At 32.6% G+C, this 26220-nt stretch overlaps 1 protein-coding gene across 1 annotated transcript in view; it reads right to left on the minus strand.

Annotated features, from left to right (window-relative positions):
• LRP1B (LDL receptor related protein 1B) overlaps positions 1–26220 on the minus strand; it is a gene marked incomplete at both ends in the record, with an annotated part of 666837 nt that overhangs the window by 169200 nt on the left and 471417 nt on the right. The window contains 5 exons of the mRNA XM_082763005.1: positions 11584–11733; positions 16377–16471; positions 16784–16958; positions 19655–19882; positions 20855–20986. Of these exons, the coding sequence (XP_082619131.1) occupies positions 11584–11733; positions 16377–16471; positions 16784–16958; positions 19655–19882; positions 20855–20986 (780 nt within the window). The remainder of the gene's footprint in view (positions 1–11583; positions 11734–16376; positions 16472–16783; positions 16959–19654; positions 19883–20854; positions 20987–26220) is intronic.

Below are 26220 nucleotides of genomic sequence, written 5' to 3' on the forward strand. Positions count from 1 at the left end.
GATTTTCAATGTAATTTTCAATGTAATTTTCAGATCAATTGTAGGCAAAAATTACTCAAAGAACAAATTAAATGTTTCTTTAAAAAATAAATAAATAATAATAATAATAAAAATAACAACAATAATAATAATTTTGGTCTTTTTTTTTTTTTTTTTTTTTTCCTCTATAGGTGAAATATTTTCACATATTATGAAGTGGAAAACCTGTGAATTATATCCAATTTATAACTGAAAGTTACAAAACATTATTCACATATCAAATACTATTGCTAAACAGGGTTTGTTCTCAGAGTTTGATATAACCATTCATTATGTACATAGAGATGACAGGAACTCATGTTTTAGGCATTCACTGTCTTGATTGCTCAAATTAATAAGTATTAGAATTATTATAAAAATTAGTAAGAATCTTGTAAGTGACTAAGAAATTATTGAAAACACCAACTTACATTAATAATAAACATTTTTAATCATAAGTTACATGAGATATTAAAATAACAGAAAAAAAAAGTCATACTATGGACATACTAGCATAAAAATTCAAATCATCCTCATCAATCCACATATACAGAATATGTAAGTGGCATGAAGGACTTGTCAAAAATTAATAATAGAAAATTCTCACAGGATGCACAATTGCAGCGTATTTTTCAAGGGTGGGATTTAAAGTGACTTGAGTCACAAATATTTTGTTTAAATGTAGACAGTATTTTTAGACAGTATTTTAAGTGAAATGATGATAGAAACACTACATTTGAACATTTTCCTGTAGCCATATCAATTATTGTGAAATGTGAAATTTCATTAAAAATAAATTAAGATACAAATGTCATAGTGATGCAAAAATAATGCGCTTCATAACAATTAAAACAACAGTGTAGGAAGACAAGCTATTTGAAAGAAATTTCAAGGAACTGAAATATATACATGAGATGTATATTGTCTCCATGTCACTTACTTCACTTCAGGAAATTTTTTTGGGTGAAATATCATTTAAATAACAACATTAGATAATGTTTAGTTTTGTTCAGAAAACTACAACATTCATCAATGCCATTTTTCATCATACAACTTTGAGACTGACTCTTCATCTGCTGGATAGCAAGTAGCTCTGCAGTTAAAGAGCTTCTGCAGTTAAAGAGCTTGTTAGCATTATATTCATCTAACAAAAGCTAACAAGATGCCCTAGTGTTGATGGTTTAGGTCAATATAAACTATGTTACCTCAAACCTTTACTGGGGCAATATTCCTACCAAGTTTTTAATACTTCATGTTTCTTGCAGCTATATAAGTGGGCTACAATAGAGGTCACAACAAGCACAGAGCCAAAAGAAACAAAACAAAACAAAGATGACTTATCAAGAAACACATCAAGAGCAAATAATGCAAACAGAAGAGAAGTATATGAAATATACACTTGAAAACCTTCCCAGCAGCTCTTGTAGAACACTTTTATTCCCTATTGCTAAGGCTTAGAAGACAGAAAAGACTGAAACGAGAGGAAATCAGAACTCCAGAAATGCACTTAAGTAAGTCTTCTCGCTATTTCTTTATATTTCTATCCATATAAAAAGCCTCAGTTATTAGCTTTTTTATAGCTCTGAAGGATGACATCAAGACCTTATAAAAACTTTCCACACCACCTACTTCCTGCCCAAAGAAAACACTGGGATGACAATGGCTCTGTAGTATGGCATAGCTTCTGGGACAGCTACTGGCAGGGACTAGTAAAGTATCAAAAACTAGGGATACCCAAGGACTGCTCACCCTTGCTCCACATCTGAGACTATCAAAACTTCAGAATCACGGTATTGAAATCAACCATGACATGCTTTTGTGACTTGTCATGTGCCAAGAGTGGAAAAAAAAAGTGTTTAAATTTCGCACACACAGGCATTAGCATTACACATTGAATGTGAGATGATTTATTTAGTGTAAACTAACATCTTCTACATAAATATTCTTCCACGAGGTACGTGGCAATAGCTTAGAATAGTTCAATCTACAGCAAAGTGAAGAATGCACTGAAATTACAAAAGTGTGTTACTGAAAGGCAAGTAAGCTTCTGTCAGATCAAAAATAATAATAATAATGCTTACTGTCTAATTTTAAGACTAAACACTAGCTAATGTAAACTTCCAAAATGAGAACTCTGCTAATTCTTTCCAACACAATGTTCACAGTGAAGAGCTCCTTACCTAACTAATGCCAAGTCCTTCAGTTGTTTCCCTTATAACATAATCTTTTCATTTTTTATCACAATTAATTTCAGCCAGCTTGTTCCCATCTATTCATCAATCTCAATGGTTGCTGGAAGCAAAGCAAAATAGTCCTTTCCTGTCTGGTAGAGACTGAAACACAGAGCATACCAAACATACAGAAAACACTTAGCCAATGCTAACTCTTAATGTCATCCTTCAGACATTGCATAAAAGCATTACTTCAGCGAAGAATTTCCTGATATTTCTAGTCAGCCAAACAAATCCAATGCAAAGCACTGCTAACCGTTTCTATGAGGTGCAACAGGAACATCAATATCCCGTATATCATTTTTCACAATAAATGTGTATGTTATTTCTGCTAGTTGCTAATTACTATTTAAAAAAATAAGAAAAAAAAAATAACCAATGCAAAGATAACACAATCTTTATCAAAACACAGATTTCCTTATGAAGGACAACTGAAGAACATGTATATGTCATACTTTCTCAACAAGCTCACAAGCCACCCAGTACAAACTCTTGTCTGCCTGAGCCCCAGTATACTGCAAAATAGCTGAGTAATTGAATGGTCAAATCCCTTCCATTTGCTGGCACACATATACTGGTCAGCTTATCACTTTATGAACAGTTCCAGAGAGGCAACAGCATGTGCTTTGTTTTGACACAGAGAAGACAGAGAATGGAGTGGAGAGAAAAAAAAAAGTGTAGACACTTAAAAATATGAGAGGAAAACGGGGTATTGTGATAGCAAAAATTGGAATTGAGAACAGAGGAAGGTCCTTGCAGCAGAATGGGGCAGAAGATGAGGAGAAAAACTGATCTGAGCTCTTAGGATAAAGGAAGATGTGGAGTTTTCCATTGAAAGCATTACTGGGAGAAAAATAGAGATAAAAACCAAAATTACTTTGTTTTTAAGATGCAGGAGACAGGAAACCAGTCTTCACTCTTCACCAGTTTCACTTCTGCTTCAAAAGCTGCTCATTTGAGGGTACTTGTACAGAAAATCCTAAATTAAAATGCCTACCTAATGGAAATTCTGCTGATTTTACCCTGTAGAATAATTTTTTTTTTACAAGTGAACAAATTTGATTTTAATGCTTTCAATTTTTAATTAAAAACAAATAATAATCAATAAGTAACAAATCATGGAAAAAACGAAAAGCAGACTCTACCTTCCAATGCATCATGATATAATTTTATGTAGCTTTTTCAAACTCTAACTCCAATGAACTAATGCCCAAACACTGACATGAAAACCATAGCCAAACTTGTTTCATGTCCTGAACACATTACTCCTCAATGCCTCTAGAATATACACAGATCTTTGATGTGATGGCCTCCAAGTATGAGGCTGACATGTAAGTTCCACAGTCTGTAATGTATTTCACAGTACCAGTTTCTCGCTTTCCCTCAAAGCGGTAAGATGATCTCCTTCCAACTCATTGCAGGTTGTTTCTATTGACTTAGTGAAGTCAGCCACCTTTGTGACTGGCTCTGTAGTTTATCACTTCAGAAAGATACAGATTTTTATGTTATAAATTTGAAGCTATACTTCTGCCCCAACCCTCAGCCACAGATGATTTCCTATATTTGCATTAATAAATAAGTTTAATCAATTTTGTTGGCAAATTTAATTAAGCAAATAAAATGTAGTCCTGGTACTACCTTTCTAGTAAGCTTTAGTAAAGAAGCAAGGTTTCATTCACCTATCTGTTTATCTCTCAGTTTAAAAAAGTGTCATAAAAGCAAGTTCTAGTAACTCCCTTCTTCTCTCAGCCTTTTGGAAAAGTTGCCACTTTAATAGCATCTTACCTCAGATTTAGACTTGACCAACAGTCTTGAGGGCAATAAAATATAGGTCTCATGTGAATATTACATTTAACCAGGAAAGGTAAAGGTAAAACAACAGAGAAAGTAAAAGAAATTATAGCAGATCTCTGAATTTCTTCAGAATTATCTTCACTTTCCTATGTGTATTTTTAAACTGGAAGAATGTACATGGTAGTATATGGACATGTTTAGGTTAATAAAATATACAGCTTTGCAGTGAGTTAACATTTCACTCATAACACTTAAAATATTAATGACTGTGAAATACTATCTTGCAGCAATGTTCTACATGAAGAAAAATATATGAACATTTCCTTTTTTTTCTCCAAATAGCTATGTATCTTTTAAAGATCTTAAATGAAATAATTAAACGGAGCAAGTCCATATAATTGCAAGTTTAACATCATCAGTATTTTCATTTCAGAAAGACAAAGTTATTACTGCCGATGAACTAGAAGTAAAACACTATATCAAAAAACTTTTAATCTTTGGGAACACTGCATTTCCAACAAATATTGTGTGTTAACTTCATTTCCAGTTCATGTTCCTATCAGTTAAATGAATTGTTGCCTATGATGCAGTTTTAATATTTAAGACAATTAATATAGAGAGCCAGATAGCTGAGTGTTTCATGATGAAAGTTGCAGACCTGAAAAATAATTTCCATTGCAGTAACTGTACTTCCACAAAATAATATAAACTTTGAAAATATAAAGGAAGAAAAGCATTTACTGAGTGGTTTGCACACGTATGTTTTGACAGAACAGTCTACAGAATTGAAATATTCTGAATATGAAGATTTGGAGACATAAATGGAAATCTCCAGTGAAACTGAGAGGGTGGTCGGGCACTGGAACAGGCTTCTCAAGGCAGTGGTTGTGGCACCGAGCTGCTGGAGTTCAAGAAGCATTTGGACAATGCTCTCAGACATAGGGTCTGATTTTGGGGTGGTCCTGTGTGGAGCCAGGAACTGGACTAAGTGATCCTTGTGGGTCCTTTCCAACTTGGCATACTCTATGTTAATTTTATTTCTATATTAATTTTAAATGAAATTTATCATCCTACACATCCAAAGGTGCTAGAATTTACTGACTGAAAAGATCGGCCTGTGATACCTTTCTGTTAAATTAATAGTAGCTTATAAAAATCTTTTGAACAAGAAATTACTGTGCTCAATTTTGATGGCATGAATTATAACAACAAAAAGACTTAGATGTGAGTTAAGAATATAGTGGTAACTGAATGATATAGTCCACATGAAAATTGGAGGGCTTTTGTTTGTTTGTGTGTTTTGTTACATGAGATTATGACCCACAATAATGGATTGTCTATCCTATAAGCTTAGTTCAGCTTTTTCCATGAAATAATTTTACATGTGTTGAATGGGGCTTTGATCTCGGCTGGATGGGGCTTTGAGCAACCTGGTCTAGTGGAAGGTGTCCCTCCCCATGGCAGGGGCTTGGAATTAGATGATCTTTAAGGTCCCTTTCAACTCATACCATTCTATGATTCTAAGATATTTCAGTATTCAAAACCTGTATTTCAGCATTAATCACATTAGCCAATTAAATAATTTTGGCATTGACTGTCGTGTGCATGGTATATATCAGAACCTACAGTTTTATGTATCAAAACCCACCCATAAAATTAGCTATAAGGCTGGAGTACAGAAAGAGAGCAAAATGTATACAATTTTGATGTTTTGTAGCATTTACTACAAAGAGGTGACCAAATTCTTAGGCGTTTCTTTAGTATTTTTGTGTGAAACTCATGTTTGGCTATGGTTTAACAGCCTACCAAAACTGCAATCTGATGACTATCTCTGGAGAGCAAACAGGCATAATCCCCAAATAACCAACTTTGCATATTCTTTTACCATGAGATGAAAGCATGAAATTTGCTTAATCAGGAGGTTCAATCAGCACTAATTATCCTTAACACATAGTTTCCTTTCTCCCTTTAGGTATTAGCATAGAGCCAAACCATTTCTGTATCACCAACAGGATGTTCAGTGATGTGCCTCTTTAGCTTACTATGTTACTAGATGAAGCAATTGCTGCTCAAGGGAATAGCATCTAGACAATTTCCATCAGTGATGTCAGACGTGTAAGATCATAGAGTTCTTTTTTTCCTCCCTTCACAACAGACTCAAGAAATAGAGAATGAATCAGCACAACACAAATTCATTACTAGCCCTTAGAGTACTGGACTGCAAATGCAGAGGTTATGTAGTTTCCTACGACATCTATAATAAGTTAAAAATCTATATTAAAAAGTACAAATCAAAACAGATCACAAGAGAATAGCCAAAATACACTTCATAATAATTCTTTTATCTTCTTCTTCCATCCTTGTTAACATGAAACCTGGATAAATACTATTTAGAAATATAACTTGCAAGATCTTTCTGAGCTAGTATTCATTTTTATATAGCACAGAGGTTTTATGGTGCACTACAAGATTTTGAAAGAGATATGGATACAATATGGGGAATTAAAGGAGAAAGGCAATCTGAAAATTTAAGGAGATGAAACTCATGCAAATCTGGTCATTTCAGATGTATTTTAAAACAATAATAATCAATTTTTGAACTACAGGCCTCTTGAAGAAGAATCTCTTAAAACTACCAACCAAGAAGCATTAACTGGTATTAGCTGTTCAGTTGTAAAATCATAGATTTATAAAGGTTGGAAAAGACCTTCAAGATTATCTGGTCAAACCATCCTCCAACCCCCAATATTACAGACTTAGATCTAAAAAATACAAGTTTTAGTTGTTTGAAAACCACTGGATATGTGATACCTACCACAACACCGACTCACACACACACACACAAAAAAAAAGGTTATTCATTAGGCTGAATTAATCTATTTTTTAAATAAATTGATTATTATGCAAACCCACTTGGCTAGCATAAAAACAATTTTCTTCTAGAAAATAGCAAAGAAGAAATAGCAACTCTATTTGAAATCTTTAAATATCAAACTCAAGTTAAATGATTTGTTTGATTATGTTAACAAGAATGTTGCTCGATCACTAATTACAATCTTGTTGCTGAAACTGTGTTATCATATATATTAAAATTGTTGTATTTATCCATTTTGTTGGGTAATTAGCATTAAGCACAGCAACATATTGGGAAACAGCAATTTCAAATGCCAAAAACTGCTACACTAGCATTGTGGACAGTCCTTTGGAGATTTCAAGCAGTACTCCGAATGCAAATTTTGATGGACCATTAGTTTTCATTAATGATAGTTTGAGTATTTATGGAAGACAACTATGTACTGTACTTAGAACTGGGCAAATTGCCTAGATATATTTCATATATTAATGCTAATGTAATGAATGGTGTTACAGCAATTAGAAGACTGATGACTTGGAAAATTAAGGTGTATGTATTTGAAGTTTCCCGATCTAAGCAGCCCCTTTGATTTCACAGTTACATTCAGCAAAGTCACAGCTTCCACCATTTGAGTTACTTGAAATGGATTGTAGTGGTTTTTTTTTAAACTCTGTGTAGTGAAAATGAAAAAAAAAAAAAAAAAAGGAAGAAAAATCAAACAACCAATATATCAACTAACCATATGACTTAGAGTAAATGTCAGCACAAATATATTTTAGTAATATGAACCAAGATTTTCTGTCTAAAATTAAATACTGTAATTGTTATTGTCTGCTTGTTTGTTTGGTCGCACACCTTGATGGCTGTATTATATACAGTTTGTGTTGAAAAGAGATTGTTCTAATATCTGCATTCCTTTTGGAGAAGCTAATATATATCTCCAATTTGGTTGCATTGCTGAATGACTTTCAATAGAATATTATGCACTCATAGAATCATTCACTATGTTCAGTTACTGTATTTTATGCTACTGAAGAATGACAAGGGAAATGTTACTATTTATCACCATAGAACATTTCCTTTGAGGTTTCTACTATATCATATTCCAATTTTCTAATTAAGTGAGCTGGATTTTGTGTAAACTACTTCTGTGAGGACCTGATACAAAATCCATCCAAATATCTCTCATGGAAGATTTCAATATCGTTTTCTTCTCAGCTACAACCTTACAGTAACTAATCAATACTTCTCTATCAGTGTTCAATTTTTGATTTAGGGACATTCAAGGAAGACTACATCAATTTGGAAATATTTTAGATATTACTGCAAGCCCCTTTGTAATCAAAATCTTGCTGTATAATGACTCTGCTCATCAATCCAGAAATACATAAAATTCTCACACAGGAGTAAATTTCCAGCGAGTTTCAGTTAGAGTCAAGGAACCATAATCACAAAGCATCTTGGAAGACAGGAAATGAGACTTTATACAGAATGCCAAATACAGCTATGTAATTTGATTACACAGAGACAGGAGCTACCAGGAAAAGTGCCAGAATCAGATATGGAATATCATACCTTAAACTCAGTCAAATCTTAAGACAAGTATAGAAAATGTTTTCTCATTTTCTAAATCTTGAAAAGAGTACCACTGTAGATTCTCTCACATGGAACATCCCAAGCTTCTGTAAAAGTAGATATATTCTGTATCAACCTGTAAATGGTGTCTGTAGTAGGTGTTAAAAATTATGCATGGAAATGAGTATGATGAATTAGAAAAGCTTGTAAAAGACCACAAGAAACTTCACAGGAGTTGAACACAATAAAATGAATTGTCAGTACAGTGGCAGAAGAAAACTGCCATTGACCACATGCAAGACAATGAACAGTGGGATGTACTGTACAAAGTATTAACATATATTTCTGAATAGTAATTTAAGTAAAAAACAACTGATGTTGCACTCACTGACTTGCACAGAAGGAATGTGCTTTTGCAAAAAAAAGTTGGGAAGAGCAGACCAGAAAATGTGACTTCATCATGGATTGATAGCAACATCTTTGTAAGATGTTGCTGGGCAAAATTAAATTTTTATATGTCTAAGGGCAAGGGAAAACTAGTAATTTTGTATATATTCAAACATTTTGCTTTCATATGGAATATAATTTTCATCTCTTACATATCATACATCAAAAAAGAAGTGGCAAAGGCAGGAACCAGAAGACTAGGAATTCTGGAGCTTAGTGTATGGAAAATGACTGACACTGTTGAGTAGAAAAACAATAAGTAGAAGATCCAAAATACAGAAAGACATGAATTACGTAGCTTGTTTCCATTTCTCTCAAAGATAAACCTTGTCATCAACTTTTTTGTTAGCATGATTTTAAAGGATCTAATAGTCAGAAAATGTTAATCAGAGTCTGGAAAGGACAGTAAATACCTGAAACAGTAGCAGTTAGCTTCCAAACAGTTTACAGTGGTTAGTTACAAAAAATTTTCAGGATTGTAAACTATAAGAAAATCTCCTTAAATCTCCTGGACATTGTCAAAAGACGTGTTAGTTTTCTGAGCAAAAAGCTGGCCAGACAGCTGCCCTCTGTAAGAATTAGGGCTATCTCATCACATTATGGCCACTGCAATAAAACCAACTAGTTTTGTCTTCGCAATGAAGTGAGATTCCCTCCAATCTTTCCTGGTTTTAGCTGTTTAGAACAATAATGTTTCTAACAATCAAAAATAACTGACCAAAGTATTATGACCTGTCGAGACTACTTTACCACAAGTGTCTGAAAATACTGAACTCCATCTCTTCTATCTGCCCCAGTGGAAACATAGATCAATGATATGACATGATATGATCATAACATAATATTAACAAAAAATTGAAGTTCTCCAAAATACTGCTTTTATCTGGATAGGTACCAAATGCTGAAGACAGAAAAATGCAAAAGATAGCAAAAGCCTACAGGACTCTAACACTGAGTGGAACCCAAATGCCAGAAAACGGTTAAGATTTTTGGCACATACTTCATGTCTATTTTCATTTTAGTTGCTAAACATTAACTACCTCCCCCCCCCAAAAAAAAAAAAAAAAAGAAAAAGTTTTTTTCTGCTCTGACTTGTTTTACACACAAAAATGTGTAAATATAAGAAGCTGATATAAAGCTATCATCACTTCAAGAAAATAGATGGATGTTCCACAGAATAAAAATACACAGGAGAAACAAATACAGAAATCTTTCATGTTTTTCAGTCAGAGCATGCAATACTGTATCAATAAAAACAATACTGTATCAATACACTCATACTGAAATGTCATATTGCAGTTTATCAAAACTATGGCTCCTAAATAAGACAAAACAAAAAAGCAGAACAAACAGAAAAAAATAAACACATATTGTGTTTATCAATTTTGAGTAGGAAGGCTTGTCATCACCCACAAAAACAACGTACCACAAACTAGTGATATTGTATGAATATATGTTTAAAAACTAAGCTGTAGAAGTTCTTGCCTCTCCACACCGGCAAAAAATCTACTTTCATACAAACACAAATGAAACACTCTTCTTTAAATGATAGCTGTAAACTCTTTATTCTATATCCCAAATGGATCATCACTGCTGTAGCTTCTGTGAAGCACAGATAAAGACGATACCATATATGTTTCAGTGACAGTATTGGACAAATGTTCTTTACAACATCTCATATTAAAGACCTTCAACAGTTCCCTGAAGTAAAGGTCATCTGTTCATTCAATTCAGAGTCACAATCAAATAAATGAAAGATGATTTTTCCATATTAACATTCATGACTCCTTCTGACACAAAACTTGCTTTTGTTTATGAATGCATATATAAAAATCATCCCCTTTCTAACTGATTTTGACAGCATTTACAGCTCAATACTGGCCAAATAGTTTCACAATAAAAACTTCTTTAAGCAGCTTTTACTTTAAAATATAACAACTTACACTGTGTGTATAAAGTCTTTGGGGTTCCTTTGAAGAATTTTTCAAAATTACACCAGCTATATGTGCACTATACAGTTAATCAAATAAAATACATTTTTAAAGAGACTGGTAGTTGATGAGTCAACTATACCAACAAAAATCTAGTCATAAACAGAATTTATTTGTGGAAAATCCAAGATAAATATAAATCATGTTGAATTAAACCAGAATAAAGGTGAGAAAGGCATTTAGAAGTAAATAAAACACTAGTTCTGATTTAAACTGTAATTTCTTAACACACTGTACCCTAGAAAGGGCAAGAGATGAAGGTACATATAAGAAGCATTTGGATTGACAAAGATATATTCTCATAATATTCAGCATTCTCCAACTTAAATACTCCATTTAAGAATTTTTACTTATGTTACCTCTCTTCTTCTGTTTTGTTTTCTTTTGTTGTTTTTTTTTTTTTTTTTTAAGTTTAAAAATATTTAAATTATCCCAATATTTCTAAAGTGAAATGCATAAAAAAGAAAAAAGTTGATTGAATACAAATAATATTAGCAGATATTTGAAAATCTAACTCATCTATTTATGAAAATGTTTCTTACAAAACCAAGTCTCACTTTTGCTGTATGCATTATCTACATTAAAACAACAATAACTTTTACAAATTTTTGACAGTTCATAATTAATTAGCTTCCAATTGTTTGAAAATTACTGCTATTATAACTGTACTTACCCATAATGGTTAAAGCTGTGGCTTTTGGTAAGTCTTCTTTCATGGACTCTATTATTTCAAGATTACCACCATCCAAGTTGCATCTATTTATGGTTCCATTTCCTGAACTTATCCAGTAAAGTTTGTTCTCCACATAATCTATTGATAAGCCTGTAATTAACATATGCAATTTTAACTGTTGTTTGAAAACCTAATCTACATTTAACATTAAGCTGTTTTAACAACAAAAATGTGTTCAACAACAAAAAAAAAATACATAAAATTGTTATTTATCTACTCAAATGTTAAAAAACAAATCAAGAAAACCAAATAAGCTCAGACATTTTTAGTGAAAACAACATGCTTCTTGAAATATTTCTGCCTTTATTTCTCCAAACATCTACAGAAGTCAATCAGCGACTGACTCATGAAAGTATAATATACGGCAGAGAGCTACTTGAAGGAACTGAGGTCCTAAGAGATGTCATTAACTACTATCAAATGCCAACCAGAAGCCAACATTTTTATTCTGCAATTATGAATGTATATTCTTAAAACAGTCTTTCTGTGTGTGTGATTTTAAGAACTAAGAAGAGTCTGTTCTCTCCCTAAATGCATAGTCTTCTGTTTAGAATGCTGACAAAAATTAAAACAAAACAAAACAAAACAAAACTTAATGACAGTACTCAATAAATTTATAGTTACTAATTTTAATTTAATTTCATAGTAAACTGTCTTCATGATCAGCTCTTTGGAATTAGAAGCAAGAGAATTTAGAAATAAAAATATTTGCAGAATAGCCTACTAAGTAAACAAAGCATATAATATTCTGGAATAAAGTGCAAAGAACTAAAAGACAATATATTTCAGACTTCTCAAATCCTTTAAAACTGTTGAAGAAATTGCAGCAGGAGATTTTCCACAGTGAAATACACTTGGCATGGTGACAATACATGCCATAATAATTTGCTTTGGTATTAGACTTTTCCCAGAACTCGTATTAGGTAGCAGATGATAGCCAAAAAATACTGTATTTCACTACAAAGGTCAGCTTCTAGAAGGCACGAAATACTCTCCTTCCATCCTGTAATCTGCTTCTCTGTAGAAAGTCAGATAAATTTTAAGAATTCTGACAGAAGAAAGCAGTGCCATGTGCTGCAGTACTAAGAGCTTGCATCAGGACACTACTTTACGCACAGCTGACATAGTAAGCCAAAAGGTGTCCACTTTGTAAGCTTTTCAAATGTAGTCTTCCAGTTCCTTTACAGTTACTGATATTTGTTCTGCTCTCTGCAAGTGCATCACCCAGAGGAAAAACAACAAAAGCTAAAGAGAGGATACCGAGTATTGCCTCAGCAGACTGATCTTGCAACATCTCTTTGCACAGAAGTGATCCCCAGCTTGTAAAATAAGCACTGATCAAAGTGAAGGGGTAGTACCACAGACCTTGGAGATACTTGCAGTACATAGGAAACTTTCCTGAGAACCTGAATGAACCTTGCCATGGATTTAAAAGGGTAACACACAAATAAATATTAAGGTTTCCTTACTACCATATGGATAGAATTTTCTATTCCCAGTAAGTCCTGCCTGCTACCAGATAGCTGCTCACTGATTTCATGCAGACAGGTCTATTAATGGGGTTGCTATGAATGTTACCTATACAGCAATTACAATTACGTTGCCAGGTTTTCTACTATTTTAGTTATTAAAGTAATGTTTCTATGCATGGGTATACCAAAACATGGTATATCTGATATAAGTAACAGCCCCATCTATTGGGGCTGCTTGGGTAGGCTACCCAAGTCTACCACAGCTTGTTTTCTTGGAATGCTTTCCTGTAGTGTTATACCACCGCTACAAACTCAGAGTGCTTCAAAGAGCCTAGAATCATCACCTAGATGAGAACTGCTACTATTCTTAAGAGTGAGCTCACACATCTATTTTGAGTAAATGATGTAAAAGAAAACATACTGCAATATCCTGAAAGAACTGTCATAGCGGTGACCTGCTCTTACATGTAATTTTACTGCACATAGACCTAACCTGGTACAATTAATAACCTGAAGCCTTCTCCAATTCCTCCTTCCACCACAACATTAAGCAGCAAATGAATGGACTGAAGATCAGGTCTTGGTCAGGTCTAAAATTAAACTAGACAGTCAAAATGAAGTCAGAAAAATAATTATACAAATGGTATAAATAAGATCAAAAATAAGATCCTCACAAATAAGATCAAAATAATTTAATATCATAAAAACTGAAATTTTTAAATTAATTTAAGTTTTTAATATTGAAAACTGACACTTATGTGTCAGTTAAAATACAGGTATGTTAATAAGAATCATTGAAATAAAAGATTAAAAATATTCTCCAGAGAGTGTCATCTCTTGCACATTCTTAATAGGAATACAATATTCCATAATTTAATAATACTGTTTCCTTAAAAAAATCCAATGGAAGCATGCTTTTTATTTCTAGAGCTTTACAACAAACTCCTTAACTGAAGATAAGTTCCATGATCAAATGATCTGCCTCACAAAGCATGAAGATAAATATAGCAAGAAATCTGAATCCCTAAGAAAGTAATTTAATGGAACTCCATTGACTAGGTTTTTTTTTTTTTTTTTTTTTTTTTTTCAACTGATCTACATATATGTCAGTATTTGAGGCTTTTAGAACTGCAAAATGGACTATTAAATTTTAACTAGCATCTTAAGAGAAAAATACGAGACAAAATTTTCTTTGTAAGATTATCAGTTTCCAAAATATTTAATCTACACATGTTGGTGTTAATACAAAATATTTTAACTGAAATTATCTCATTCTTTCAAAACCAAACTCAAACTGAGAAAAAAAAATTGTTTTCAAGACAACTGAAGAAAACAAATGTTCAGGACATCTTAATAAGCCATATATTTTTCAATAATCCACCCGTGAATTCACTTATTAGATCATTCACCTCATTCTCCAAATACTCCAAACTAGCACTACATGATCTGGAGTATTCCTTATAGAAAAACACAGTTTCTTGGCTTGAAATGAAATGCTACTTTGGCTCTTCAGCAGTTTTCTTCTTGTTCTTAGTATGGAACTTCTTGTGCTAACAATAATGATGATTTAAGCCATTAAAACTGGTATTTTGCACATGCATGGGTATTTAGAGTATGATGTTGGAAATTTAACACTTGTTTTATCTACAAAACAATGTATCTGATTTTTCCTCAGATATACAATGGAAACTCTTTTCATTGTTCATTCTGACTGACAATAAAACTGAGCCAAGATGTCTACCAATTATGAAGTATTTCAGCAATAGACAGGTGCAAACTTTACTTTCCCTTTACATACATATATACACACACAATTTACTTACTACATGTTTTATGACTTATCACACTTTCAGACAGGCAAGAAGAGGGGAGAAACAACTAAATCACTATGGTCTCCTTTGTCTCATTATTATGTAAAAGAACTTTCAATCTGGAATGAAACCTATTCAAGTAACTCAGATCTCAAAGGTGTTAAATTAATGTAATACTACAGGAAAAAAAAAATCTCACAGCTCTGTGGTGAAAAAGCGTATGTCACACTACTCAGTCCTACGGGCTTACAGGAATGTTTAACTGTATGAATAGTCCATCTCATACCACTGAGACTCTATGTGCATGAAGAAAAATGTCACAAAACCCACACAGATTTGCACATGCAGCCTTTGACCGTACTGATATATTTACAGAAAAAGAGGAGTACTTACCACTCTACCATGCATTTGGTTCAGTGGCTTTACTGCTACTCAGAACAAACTCAATGACAGAAACCATAAGGACTGCAATTTAGGACCTTGTGACCTATGATCACAGGATATTCAGTGCAATAGGTTGCACACAGCCTTACTTCTTAATATTGTCCAAATATATGAGTTTATGCTTCACCTCAAAATTAGTGACTTTACCACTCTTTTCCTCCAAATAAACAGACAACTGTTGTTTCAGGTGGACAGAAATCAAATCAAACCAAAAATAAAACAGTTGCCAAATGTTTTCTATAAAATTCTTTGGATGTATTGTCTAAAATGCATGTTGTGTTTGCTCTATTTTATTTCATTCATTTTTTTGCTTCTGAAAGTTTAATACATTCAGTTATCAAAAGCCACAAATTATTTAAAATATAAACACTTTATAGATGGGCTTTTAATCTGGCAAAGGTAATTGAGATTACTACTTTAACTCCCTAAACAAAAATGAAATCACAAAAAGAAAGGAATATGAACAACAACAAAAAACTATCACACATAGAGAAGATATAATTTTCAAGAAAGTGCTCCAATTTACCACCAATTATATTAATTCTCAAATATTAAAAATTAGGTTAAGTCATATCAAATGCATTCTCCAATTTCTGCTCTCTATACATAAAAAAATTAAGAGCCAAATTATCTTTTCATTGTGTAGCTGGGGCTGGGATTCTGTTGAGGATAGTTCCAAATTTCCACCAGTAAAAGAATCCTCTCACATTGATTAAATTAATTAAAATCCCACTCTCTACACTTTTTTTTTTTTTTTTTTAATCCATGTCCTAAAGTGTAGAGTAGAGTATACTTAATGCATTACAATAGATTTCAACTCAATTAGAATGGGCCAAAAATGGTGAAACACAAAAATACATTAGTGTTTTCCATGCCTTTATGCATGTTCTTATCACTTTTAGAAAGTACATGAAAAACATCACGGTATATTTACACAGCATTTCAATATATTATTTGTATTAAAGTACTATTGAATAAAAAAAGAAACAGCAAAAATGGTATTTACCAACAGGATCTTTTTGATTCTGAAAGAGAATTTTGCTGTTGCTGCCATCCATGTTTGCCATGTTAATTGTGTTTCCATCGGTCCAATAAAGCTTACTTAAGAAGAAAATAAACATATTGAAAATGTCGCTTTGTGTACACAATGTTTTTAATGCACCAGAAGTGAAAACATGTTTATAAATTTAGAAGTAAGCAAAATATACAAATAGCAATTACACAATTTAATTAATACTAAGCTTTAGTAGGGAAACATTATTCAGTTAAGAAATTCTCAGAAAAATCTTTCAAATGGATATATTTAGTTCAAGTTTAAAAGACAACAAAATGGGCAAAAAAAAATCTGAATGAAGAAGAAATCGTCTGATGAGCTTTAGAACAGTTTAATTATTAAAACCACAGATATCTTACCCTTTTACTGGGTGAACTGCAAGACACTGAGGTTTATCAATTCCATGGATGATTGAGGTTTTCAAGGAACCGTCTAAATGTGCCACATTAATTTGTGTTTCATCAAATTCTGAGCTAATCCAGTATAAATTCCGTGATATCCAATCAACTGCAAGACCTCTGATACTCTGAATATCTGCAAAAATTAGAAGCGGTTGTTCTTTTGATTTTCTTTCTAGGCTAGTCTCTGTCTTTGAGGGGAAAAAAAACAAAAACAAAAACAAAACAAAACAAAACCACCAAACAAACAAACAAACAAAAAAACAAGCACACAATATATTCTACATTTTTTAAATAAATGTGTGCAATACTTTGAGAATATGTATTTGCAAACTGGTTTTTGAGAATGAGTAATCATGTTCTTCTTGAACCTGACACATCTGAATAAGTAACATGGAATTTGCATTAAGGATTTGTGAAATCCTCCCTTAATAGTCCTAAGAAAATAACATAAAACCTATTGTTCAAAAATAATAATAAGACAGACTCAGTGTTTTCATAGTGCATTCCTCTATTTAAGAAAGTATTTATTACTCAGTGAGCTATTAAAAAGTGTTTTTTTTGAAAAGATGATAATGTAGAATGAGTTAGCTTCGATTAGGTAGTTTAAAGATCACATTTAATAACCATAAAATTACTTGTGAAATAAGAAAAAGGTTCGTATTTGTGTAGTCGCAAGTCATACTTAACATATAGAATACTAAGAAGCTTTCTAAAACAAAGCAATGCTGAAGTTTAAAAGCCTACTTTCTTTATCACTGTAAATGGTTCAACACCACATAAGTAGGTAGGTAGCTACAGCACTGAAGAGGCTTTTTTTTTTTTTTTTTTGGTTCTGGAGCTGGTATCTAATACTTTGATGAAAGACTTAACTTCCTCCTTAGGCTTTGAAAAGGAAGGATGTCATGCAGCTGTTAAGAACACCCTAGCCCTAAAACAAAGTAGCAAGAAATCTACTTGTATTCACTGATTAAAGCTTAAAGTGTAGTTTATCAAGAGCCACTGGAGGAAACTACTATTCTTATTGTAGATATGAACTGAATATGAACTTCAAAATAAGGAAAAATGAGAAAGAAAGATAATTTCTGAAACAATGTATTTTAAAGTCTGTGCAGATAAAGTCTGCACAGATAGCTCTCTCCAGAGTCTATCACAAATAATTTTGATTAAATATGCAAGACTTTTCATGGGAGATCAATGACTAACAAGAATAGGCACCGCAGCATTTAGAAGAAGAAAGCCTATTAGAAGGAATCAACCTCTGATGGTAGCCAGTACAAGTTGAGCTAGCAAAATATGAATAAGATATGATTAATTAGATAGCTTCACAAGTCTCTTTGCATGTGAAAGCCTTCATTAACATATTCATTAAGAATGGTAACATCTGCTAATATCTGCCTTAAATGCTGGGTATAAAATCACTACTTAATACCAAGGTAGCAAAGTGATGTTCTCCCTAGGCTTAGCAGTGGTTCATACTGCATCTTTGTAGGTGAGGAAGCAGGCCAAGGGTGATTTCATTATAGTTCATAGTTTGTACTTTTTTTACATATTTAAATTACATAGTTTGTAATTTAACTTGGTTACTTTCACTGACAGAATTATTGCCACTGACAAATTAATATGGCTGTTAGTTTGGCTTGGCCTGCATACATGTAAGGTCAAATGGTTATTGTGCATTAGAAAATTTTCCAGCTTTCAAGAATGCATCAAAAGACACTGAAAACACAGCCTTGACCTATTTTAAACTGTTTCCTTCTTTTTTTTTTCTTTTTTTTTTTTTTTTTTTTTTTTTTGGTTGGAAGAACTAGAAAAACAAGGATTTCATCCTCTTAAAATGATTAAAGTATGACTTCAGCATCCTTGTGACACTGGTATGAGACTTCATCCAATGGGAATCCTACTACTGTATGCCTATAAAGCTTCTTAATTTTTTATGACAAGTATAAAAATGTAACTGTTAGCAAATGAGATCATTCACACAAAATAAGTAGTCCTTATAAAGTCTGGATACATCAGAACGTGATAATTTTGCAAATTTTATCAAGTCTGCAACAGAAGCTAACATCAGCTAAAAGTATATATAAAGTTATGAAATAATGCTAAATATTAATAATAAATATTATGATAATGATAAACAGAAACACATGGTGAGTCAATTTCATTAAGCTTTTTGATAAGTTTCTTAATTTTTCACTGTATGTTTTATACAGTAAAACAATGGTGTAATTGTTTTACTACCATTTAAAACCAAACCAAACCAACCAACCAACCAAATTCTCTTTTGGACACCTCAGTTCATGATGTAGAGAAGAACTTCAAGAGACACTGTAAAACTTGTTCTACTGATTGGTACTGAAAATTGTCTCCTCGGGGATAGCAGAGGAAAAATAAAGATACCCACAAAAATAAATTAATTTATCAATCTATATAGTCAAGTGGGGACATTGCCATGCTTGTCCAATGACTTTCTAAAGTTTGCTAATACAGAAGAAATTTCTTCTAAAGCGACAACTGGGAAAGAATTTTTTTCCCCCCTTGGGTTACCTATTCTGAAAAAGTTTTTTCATTTTTTTCATTTGCTCTCAAAATGAAAAATGTCTGATCTTACAAGAGTTATTTCTTTTCTTCTCTTTCCCTTCAAATATACACTCAACAATTTGCCTCCAGATAGTCCCTGTCAGACAGTTCTGCTTTTTAAATTGTTCTCCTATTGTTTATATGAATTATCCAATACCAGTGAAAAGTATACCAAACAAGAAAATTAACACTTAGAACACATGAACATTTACCTAAAATTATTTATTTGTAATTCAATATTATGCTATTTACCTCTTGAAATAATGGTTTCTAAGCCAGTCCCATTAATGAAGGCACGCTTGATGGTCTGTGTTTTCACATCAGTCCAGTACAACCGTTCCTCAACAGCATCAAAATCTATGACTGTCACATCGTCAATGTCAGGAACAGTGAAGGCTGTGATGAAGTTGAAGTACGGGTTCTCTATGTCCACTCCTCTTATTTCAGAATGCCTTGCATAAAGAAGAAATTTCTTCCTTTCTGTTAGAAGACAGGAAAACATCACCTCATCCTCTTTATATCATTGCTAGCAGAAGTCAAAGTTATTCGTTTAAAATCAGGTTACAAATGTGTAAATAGAGTTTGTATGAATTACTTAATATCTCCAGAAAACCTGCGCCTAGTAACATTTGAGAAATGCTATAAAGCACAAAAAATCACGGGAAAAATATATTAATTTCGTATACTAGATGTGATGTTACTGTTCCACTAAATCAATACAGTCTAGTGAAAGACTAGGGAAAAATCTTGAATAACATTTAAATTTTTCTATTGCACTTATCCCAATCAAAAAGAGTTTAATTTGCATATTGTAACAACTATTAACGTTTGGTATATTTCAGGGGAGCAGACTATCGCTGTAACAGGAAAGTTCCGCAATCAACAAAACTCAGTAGAAATTCTAGAATGTATATGCGGAATATTACAAGGTGTATATTACAAGGTTGTACAGATAATGGACACAATTATTTGACATTCAGTGGTCTTTTATAGCTTTAAAGTGTTTATTATATATTTTTTTTAAATAAAATTCTCCTACAAGTCTATATGTCTAACATTTGCTCTTCGTTTTGTTTTCTTAATCCTTGTAAATGAAACTAAAACAATTTTAGAAAAACAGACAGACATTAAAGCTATTAAGTGTCTTTTTAATATTCATCTTAATTGACTCATCATTTTTTGATGATGAACCTTACACCATAAATCCTTCTGTTTTGCAGAGGTAAGTTCTACTGACATATCATACACACAAGCAATAGAAAATATGATCATGGTAATAAGTATCAACGTTACACATAACCCATATATGAGAATAAGTTGTCAGTTCTGAAAAAGGAGATGTCTCTTTTAATCTATCCTTAAAATGCTCTGTAGAGACTTTTTCTAAGGCTATTTTAATTTGTCCAGTTCAAAGTCTTAATACAATTGTCACGCCTTGAGAGGAAAACTTACCATAACATGTTTTCTTGTCTAAAGAAAGTTTCATCAGATGTGGACATGCACATGCAGCACTTCTGTTGTGATTGATCAGACACATATGAGAACATGGACCTCTGCCCTCATTAGCAGCACATGGATTGGAAGCTAAAATTGTACAGGGAAACAAAATATAAAAATAACATTTGGAACTAGTCACCATTCTTGTAGTACCAAATATTTTCTCATTAGATCATGATTACCATTTTAATCCTAAGTTGATTTACTAGCTTTTCACTAAAAACAAACAAGATTCTAGGAGAAAATTTAACTCATTAGTAGTTCAAGATTTTTTAATAAGATTTTTAATATTAGTATTCTGAGAAGTGAGAAATACTTTATTCATCTAAATCTGGAGTAACACAGCAAAGAGAAATAAATATTTACATAGAAATGTAATCAGATATCAAAATGTACACCTCATTTTAAAGTGCAATACTAAAATCTGTTAGTAACTATACACTGTAAGGCCTAATCTTTGTTAACTCCTCCAAATTTCTCACTGAAATTTATAGCTAAATGACATTTAAAAGCTAACTGCTCAAAATGTGATCAATATGAACTTATGAAGTTTAATGGCCTTCTCACCTTCTTACTGATTTTACTCTTGGACCTCTTCCTTTGTTTATAGCTTGAGGAGAGGAACACCCTTATTTAGTTTCTTGTTGTATATTTAGTATCATCACACAATATTCCTCAAACAAAATTTTAAATTGCAATAACTCATTCCTCATTAAAGACAGTCAAGGGCCAAATGAAATTGTAAATGTACTGAGTTAGTAGCTGCTTCTAATATTACAGAAAGCTGTATTAAAATATTTTGCTAAGTTAGCAATAATTGCCAGTGATGTGTCTTTTTGTGACATTAAAATTTGATCGTACAAGGTCCTATTTTAGCTGCCATGCTATTAACCTTGTCTCATTTGCTGGTGTTAAGGTACCTCTTTTGTCAAAGCAGCATAAGCTATACTGGTGAGAGAGTGGTGAAAATTCTCTTTGAAGAATGACCAGGACTACTGAGCTTGTACTTGTAATCATTTTTCCTAGGCTGATAATGAAATCATGGCCAGATTTTTTTAAAGTTTGGGCAGTCACAAAATTTACTATTCCAACTTCATGAAGTCAATGGATAAAGTTTTCCCAGTGAGATATTAATTTTGCAGTTTATTTATAATATTTAAATATGAACAATTGCATACTCCTAACCAGGAGGCATGGAATAAAAACTGTCAGTGAGGACATAAACAATACATTTCATTTTGTCTAGAGCCAAAGCTTAGACCGCGAGATGAACTTCAATAAATTCAATGCTTCCCCTCAATTTGACCTACTAATTAGAATATTAGTGGAAAATCTAACATGAAAAGTTGATTTGAAAACATGCAAAACATCTACTTTTTTCAAGAAAAACCTCTACTAAATGTAATTTTTTTTTCTTCAAGCAACTTCCTACATTTCTCTGATCAAGATGTGCTGAAATTGCTTTAAAGACCAACAAGCAAACAAATTGAAGAAGACTTCTTAGTGTTACAAAACCTGGAAACTATTGTTATCTTCATTCATTTCTACACAAACACGGAATGAAAATTTCAAAACCTCTGATTAATGGGTTAATAAAATTCTATCCAGCATCTCCATCATTGTATCAAAAAAATCACTTTTTTTTTTTTATTTTTTTATTTTTCCATTAAGTCCCTTTCAATCACTAGTAGCACTGGAGGCTAAATAGCTTTTTCCCAGTCTTTGCTATTTTTCCTGTTATTCCAAGGCTTATTGAAAAGAAACATCACGCATCCTCTTTGTCATCATTTCTAAATCTGATAAGAATTCAGCTGGGTCAGTAGACTTAAACATATTCAGTCTTGGTTAATAATTTAATATCTTCTTTAACTGTAACAGACTGTAAATGCCCTTTTATCTTTATGTGATGGCTATATTTGATTTTAGAGTAAACTGCCATAATCTAAAAATCGTGTATACAAGCACATGTATATATTCCTTTTTCATTCATACTGCTTTCATTGAGTAACAGTTAAGTCCATTCTTTACTTTTTAATAAAAAAAACAATTCTCTTGAAGAAAAATAGGTATGCTATTGGCCTGACTGACTCACAAAACTTTGGCTCTTTCATTTCCTTGTGCTAGTTCTAACACTTCTAATTCTATCGTGAATCACCATAAAACCAATCCTTACTTATCTTCTCCATGCCATTTAGAATTTCACACACTTCTTTTGCAGAGAAGCCTGTCTATAAGCTTTATTTCAAGAAGCAGCACCTTACCTTTACAAAAACCTTTCACATACTTTTGATCAGCCTGTCAAGCTTTCTCTGTATCTTTTATATGATCTGCTTACAGCATTCAAGATGCAGGAGTGCTATGGATTTACACAGCATCACAGTACACTGTGTGGTTCTTTATTCCTTTCCTAATCATTTCAACCAATCTATTTTCCTTTTGATCACGGCAACCCACAGAACTGGTGTTTTCATCCAACTAGTCAGCCTTTTGCATTATTTAATTGATTTCCACTCCTGATTGCTTGTCAATCTCGTGCTCTTACAGTAGTGTGCACAGTTAGACACGTCACTCTTCATCATCTTCTTTGCAGTCTTCTTGACTGCTGTCTAAAACATTATTTAAACAAAATGTTTATTTTTCTTGACCAGTAACCCTTAAAAAGCTCCAGATGTTCTATCACCAGTTGACAAATGAAAGATTACCCTGACAACCTCTGAATATGCATTCACTATGGACCAACTTATATTAGCTTCATATTGAACCCTTCCCTTTTTGGCATCAGATTGCAGCCAGGAAAAATAAATAAATAATATTCTACTTTAATGGTGGATGACATGATTAAATTCTGCCTACACTTTCAGATATATGCACTTTACTTACATCAAAAGGATACTTTTAAATCGCTGACAATCTATTCTCCGTATTATTTAAAACCAGTTATAGATCTAACACTCTGCTCACCATCAATATTTCCTGTAGTATTGCTTTTCATAGGTCCAGAGACCATTCTACAGTACTCGGTCAAGATAAAATCTTTATACTACCTGATTGTATCTGATTATTTCAGCATTAATTTTTGGAATTTACAAGTTAGCCCTGATCAGAAAATGCACTAGTTCTCATATATCTATTTATAATCTATATTCTCTATTTCAATTTCAGTTTTGAGTCACTCAAAGATTTAGTCAGTATCATTCATACATTCATCATGAACCATAATAGACAAAGGGAATAGCAGTAGCTCAAAGATAGCATGGTTCTTCATGGTACTCTACTGTATACAGCATAACAGCTTTATGGCAGTTCTGAAGCTCTTGTTAATGAATCTCTCTGTTTCCTCTTCCTCCCCGCCATGTCCAGTTTAGCCACCCAAAGGAATGGGCTTCACTTAAAGCTAAACAAAATCAGGCTGTTCACATTTGCACGTAAAATTTTCTCATTTTTCTTTCAAACAGAAATCTGCAAGAAGGCTGACAGGTACAGGAGAGTACACAGTTTAAGATGAAAGGGTACCACAAGAATCATGAACAGAGAAAATTGAAATTAATGAGATAAGTTCAATACAAAGAATACAGAATATATGGAATTCCTGACTTTAAAAAAGCATACTGATATACCAGTTGGATGAGAAGCACAGATGTAAAAGAATAAGAAAGATCGTACAGGGCACAAATGATATGGGAAAGCCAAAGGCAATGGTACTTTTAGACAGTGGGTGCTATATTTTATAGAAAACTATCCTCAGAATTAGAAATTTACTGTTAAATTAAGTAAAATAAGAGAGAAGTGACAAAGAATTAATTGAAATCCAATGGTGAAAAGCTACAGCAGTGAAAAGTTATGTGAATGAGTAACTGAGAAATGAAATGGCTGACAAAATTCAATACATATACTGCAATATACGTGGAAAAACAAAACAAAACAAACAAACAAAAAAACAATCCCCAGTTATAGATACAAGGATGAGCACAGAACTAGCATCTATATGTCCTTCATCCTTTTCTGAAGTAACAGAATTTATATTTTGCTTATGAAATGACTGTCCAATACCCCTCATATTACAAGAGCTAGGACACACTGAACAGAAATATCAGCTGTTAGGGCCATGATGACCATTATGAGGTTGTCTTTCACACAGTGCACAGTTACACAACTGAGACACTTGTCCAAAAAGTTGCAAATATCCAGAGTTTATTTAAATTCAAGTCAAAAAAAGAAAGGTTCATGCATGAAAAATCTGTCAAAGGGTTTAAAGCCTTTAAAGCACAAAGATACCATGTGAGGTTGAAAAAATCACTGAGTTACAGCTTACTGGAAGCTGACAGGCTATATGGGAAGAGCATGGCTGTTATCTTCCCTCAGGACCCCACTTTAGGCACTGATCAGCTTCAACTGACAGAGAGCTGATGTTGAGCTGGGGAAGACAAATGTAGGAAAGAATGTTTTTATAATTCCTAAAACAAAAATGAAACTTGCAGAAGGCACAGAGGAATCCAATTTAAACTTTGGAAATGTTGTATATATTTTGCAGGATTTATAATACATTATCAATCTTGATCATTTCGAAGTAAAAACAATGTATACAAGAAACTTATGATAAATTCTCAAACGCATACAATCTTAAAAATCCCACCCCAAATGAAAAAGCCAAATCTCTGCTCATATGCTACATTTCAGCAAAAGACAACACAAGCCTAAACAGAATATTGTAGTAAAACAGGGCTAGGAAGTTAAATGATTTCCATGTTTTAATTACAAAATAAGCCCCGTGGTACCAGTATGCTTTTTATTCAGCAACTTTTCTACTGCTTGTCTTAATTTCCAGTCTATAAAAATTTTATCTGCAAAATACAAAAATAATGTCACAGTCCTTTTTTTTTTAATTGAATACAAATTATTAATGAAAAAATATAATGTCACAAATATTTCTTTTTTAAAGAACTAATAGAAATTGTTAATGAAAAAAGAATGGGAATGTGTGAGAAAACCACAGCTTTCTAAATTTTTACAAGCTGTGATCCTCCCAATACGCTGTTTACCCCTCCCACCACTATCCTTGTGGTACAAATACAGCTTCTCATGCCTAAAATAGAAGACCTTATTCTTTGAAGGAAGTGGATTTTTTGAATATAATGGTAGTTGAGAAAATACTTTTCTTAGAAAATCTGCATTTTTCTATGTTTATAGCATTCTTGACACACTGTTTTCATTCTGTAAGATAAGTAGGTCCCAAACACATATTTCTGACATGTGACATCATGCTGCATGATATCAAGGAGTCGTCCAACATTTGTGTTTTTACTAACAGGTGAACCTATTGC

The sequence above is a fragment of the Aythya marila genome (assembly GCF_965140915.1).
Source record: "Aythya marila genome assembly, chromosome: 6".
NCBI lineage: Eukaryota > Metazoa > Chordata > Aves > Anseriformes > Anatidae > Aythya > Aythya marila.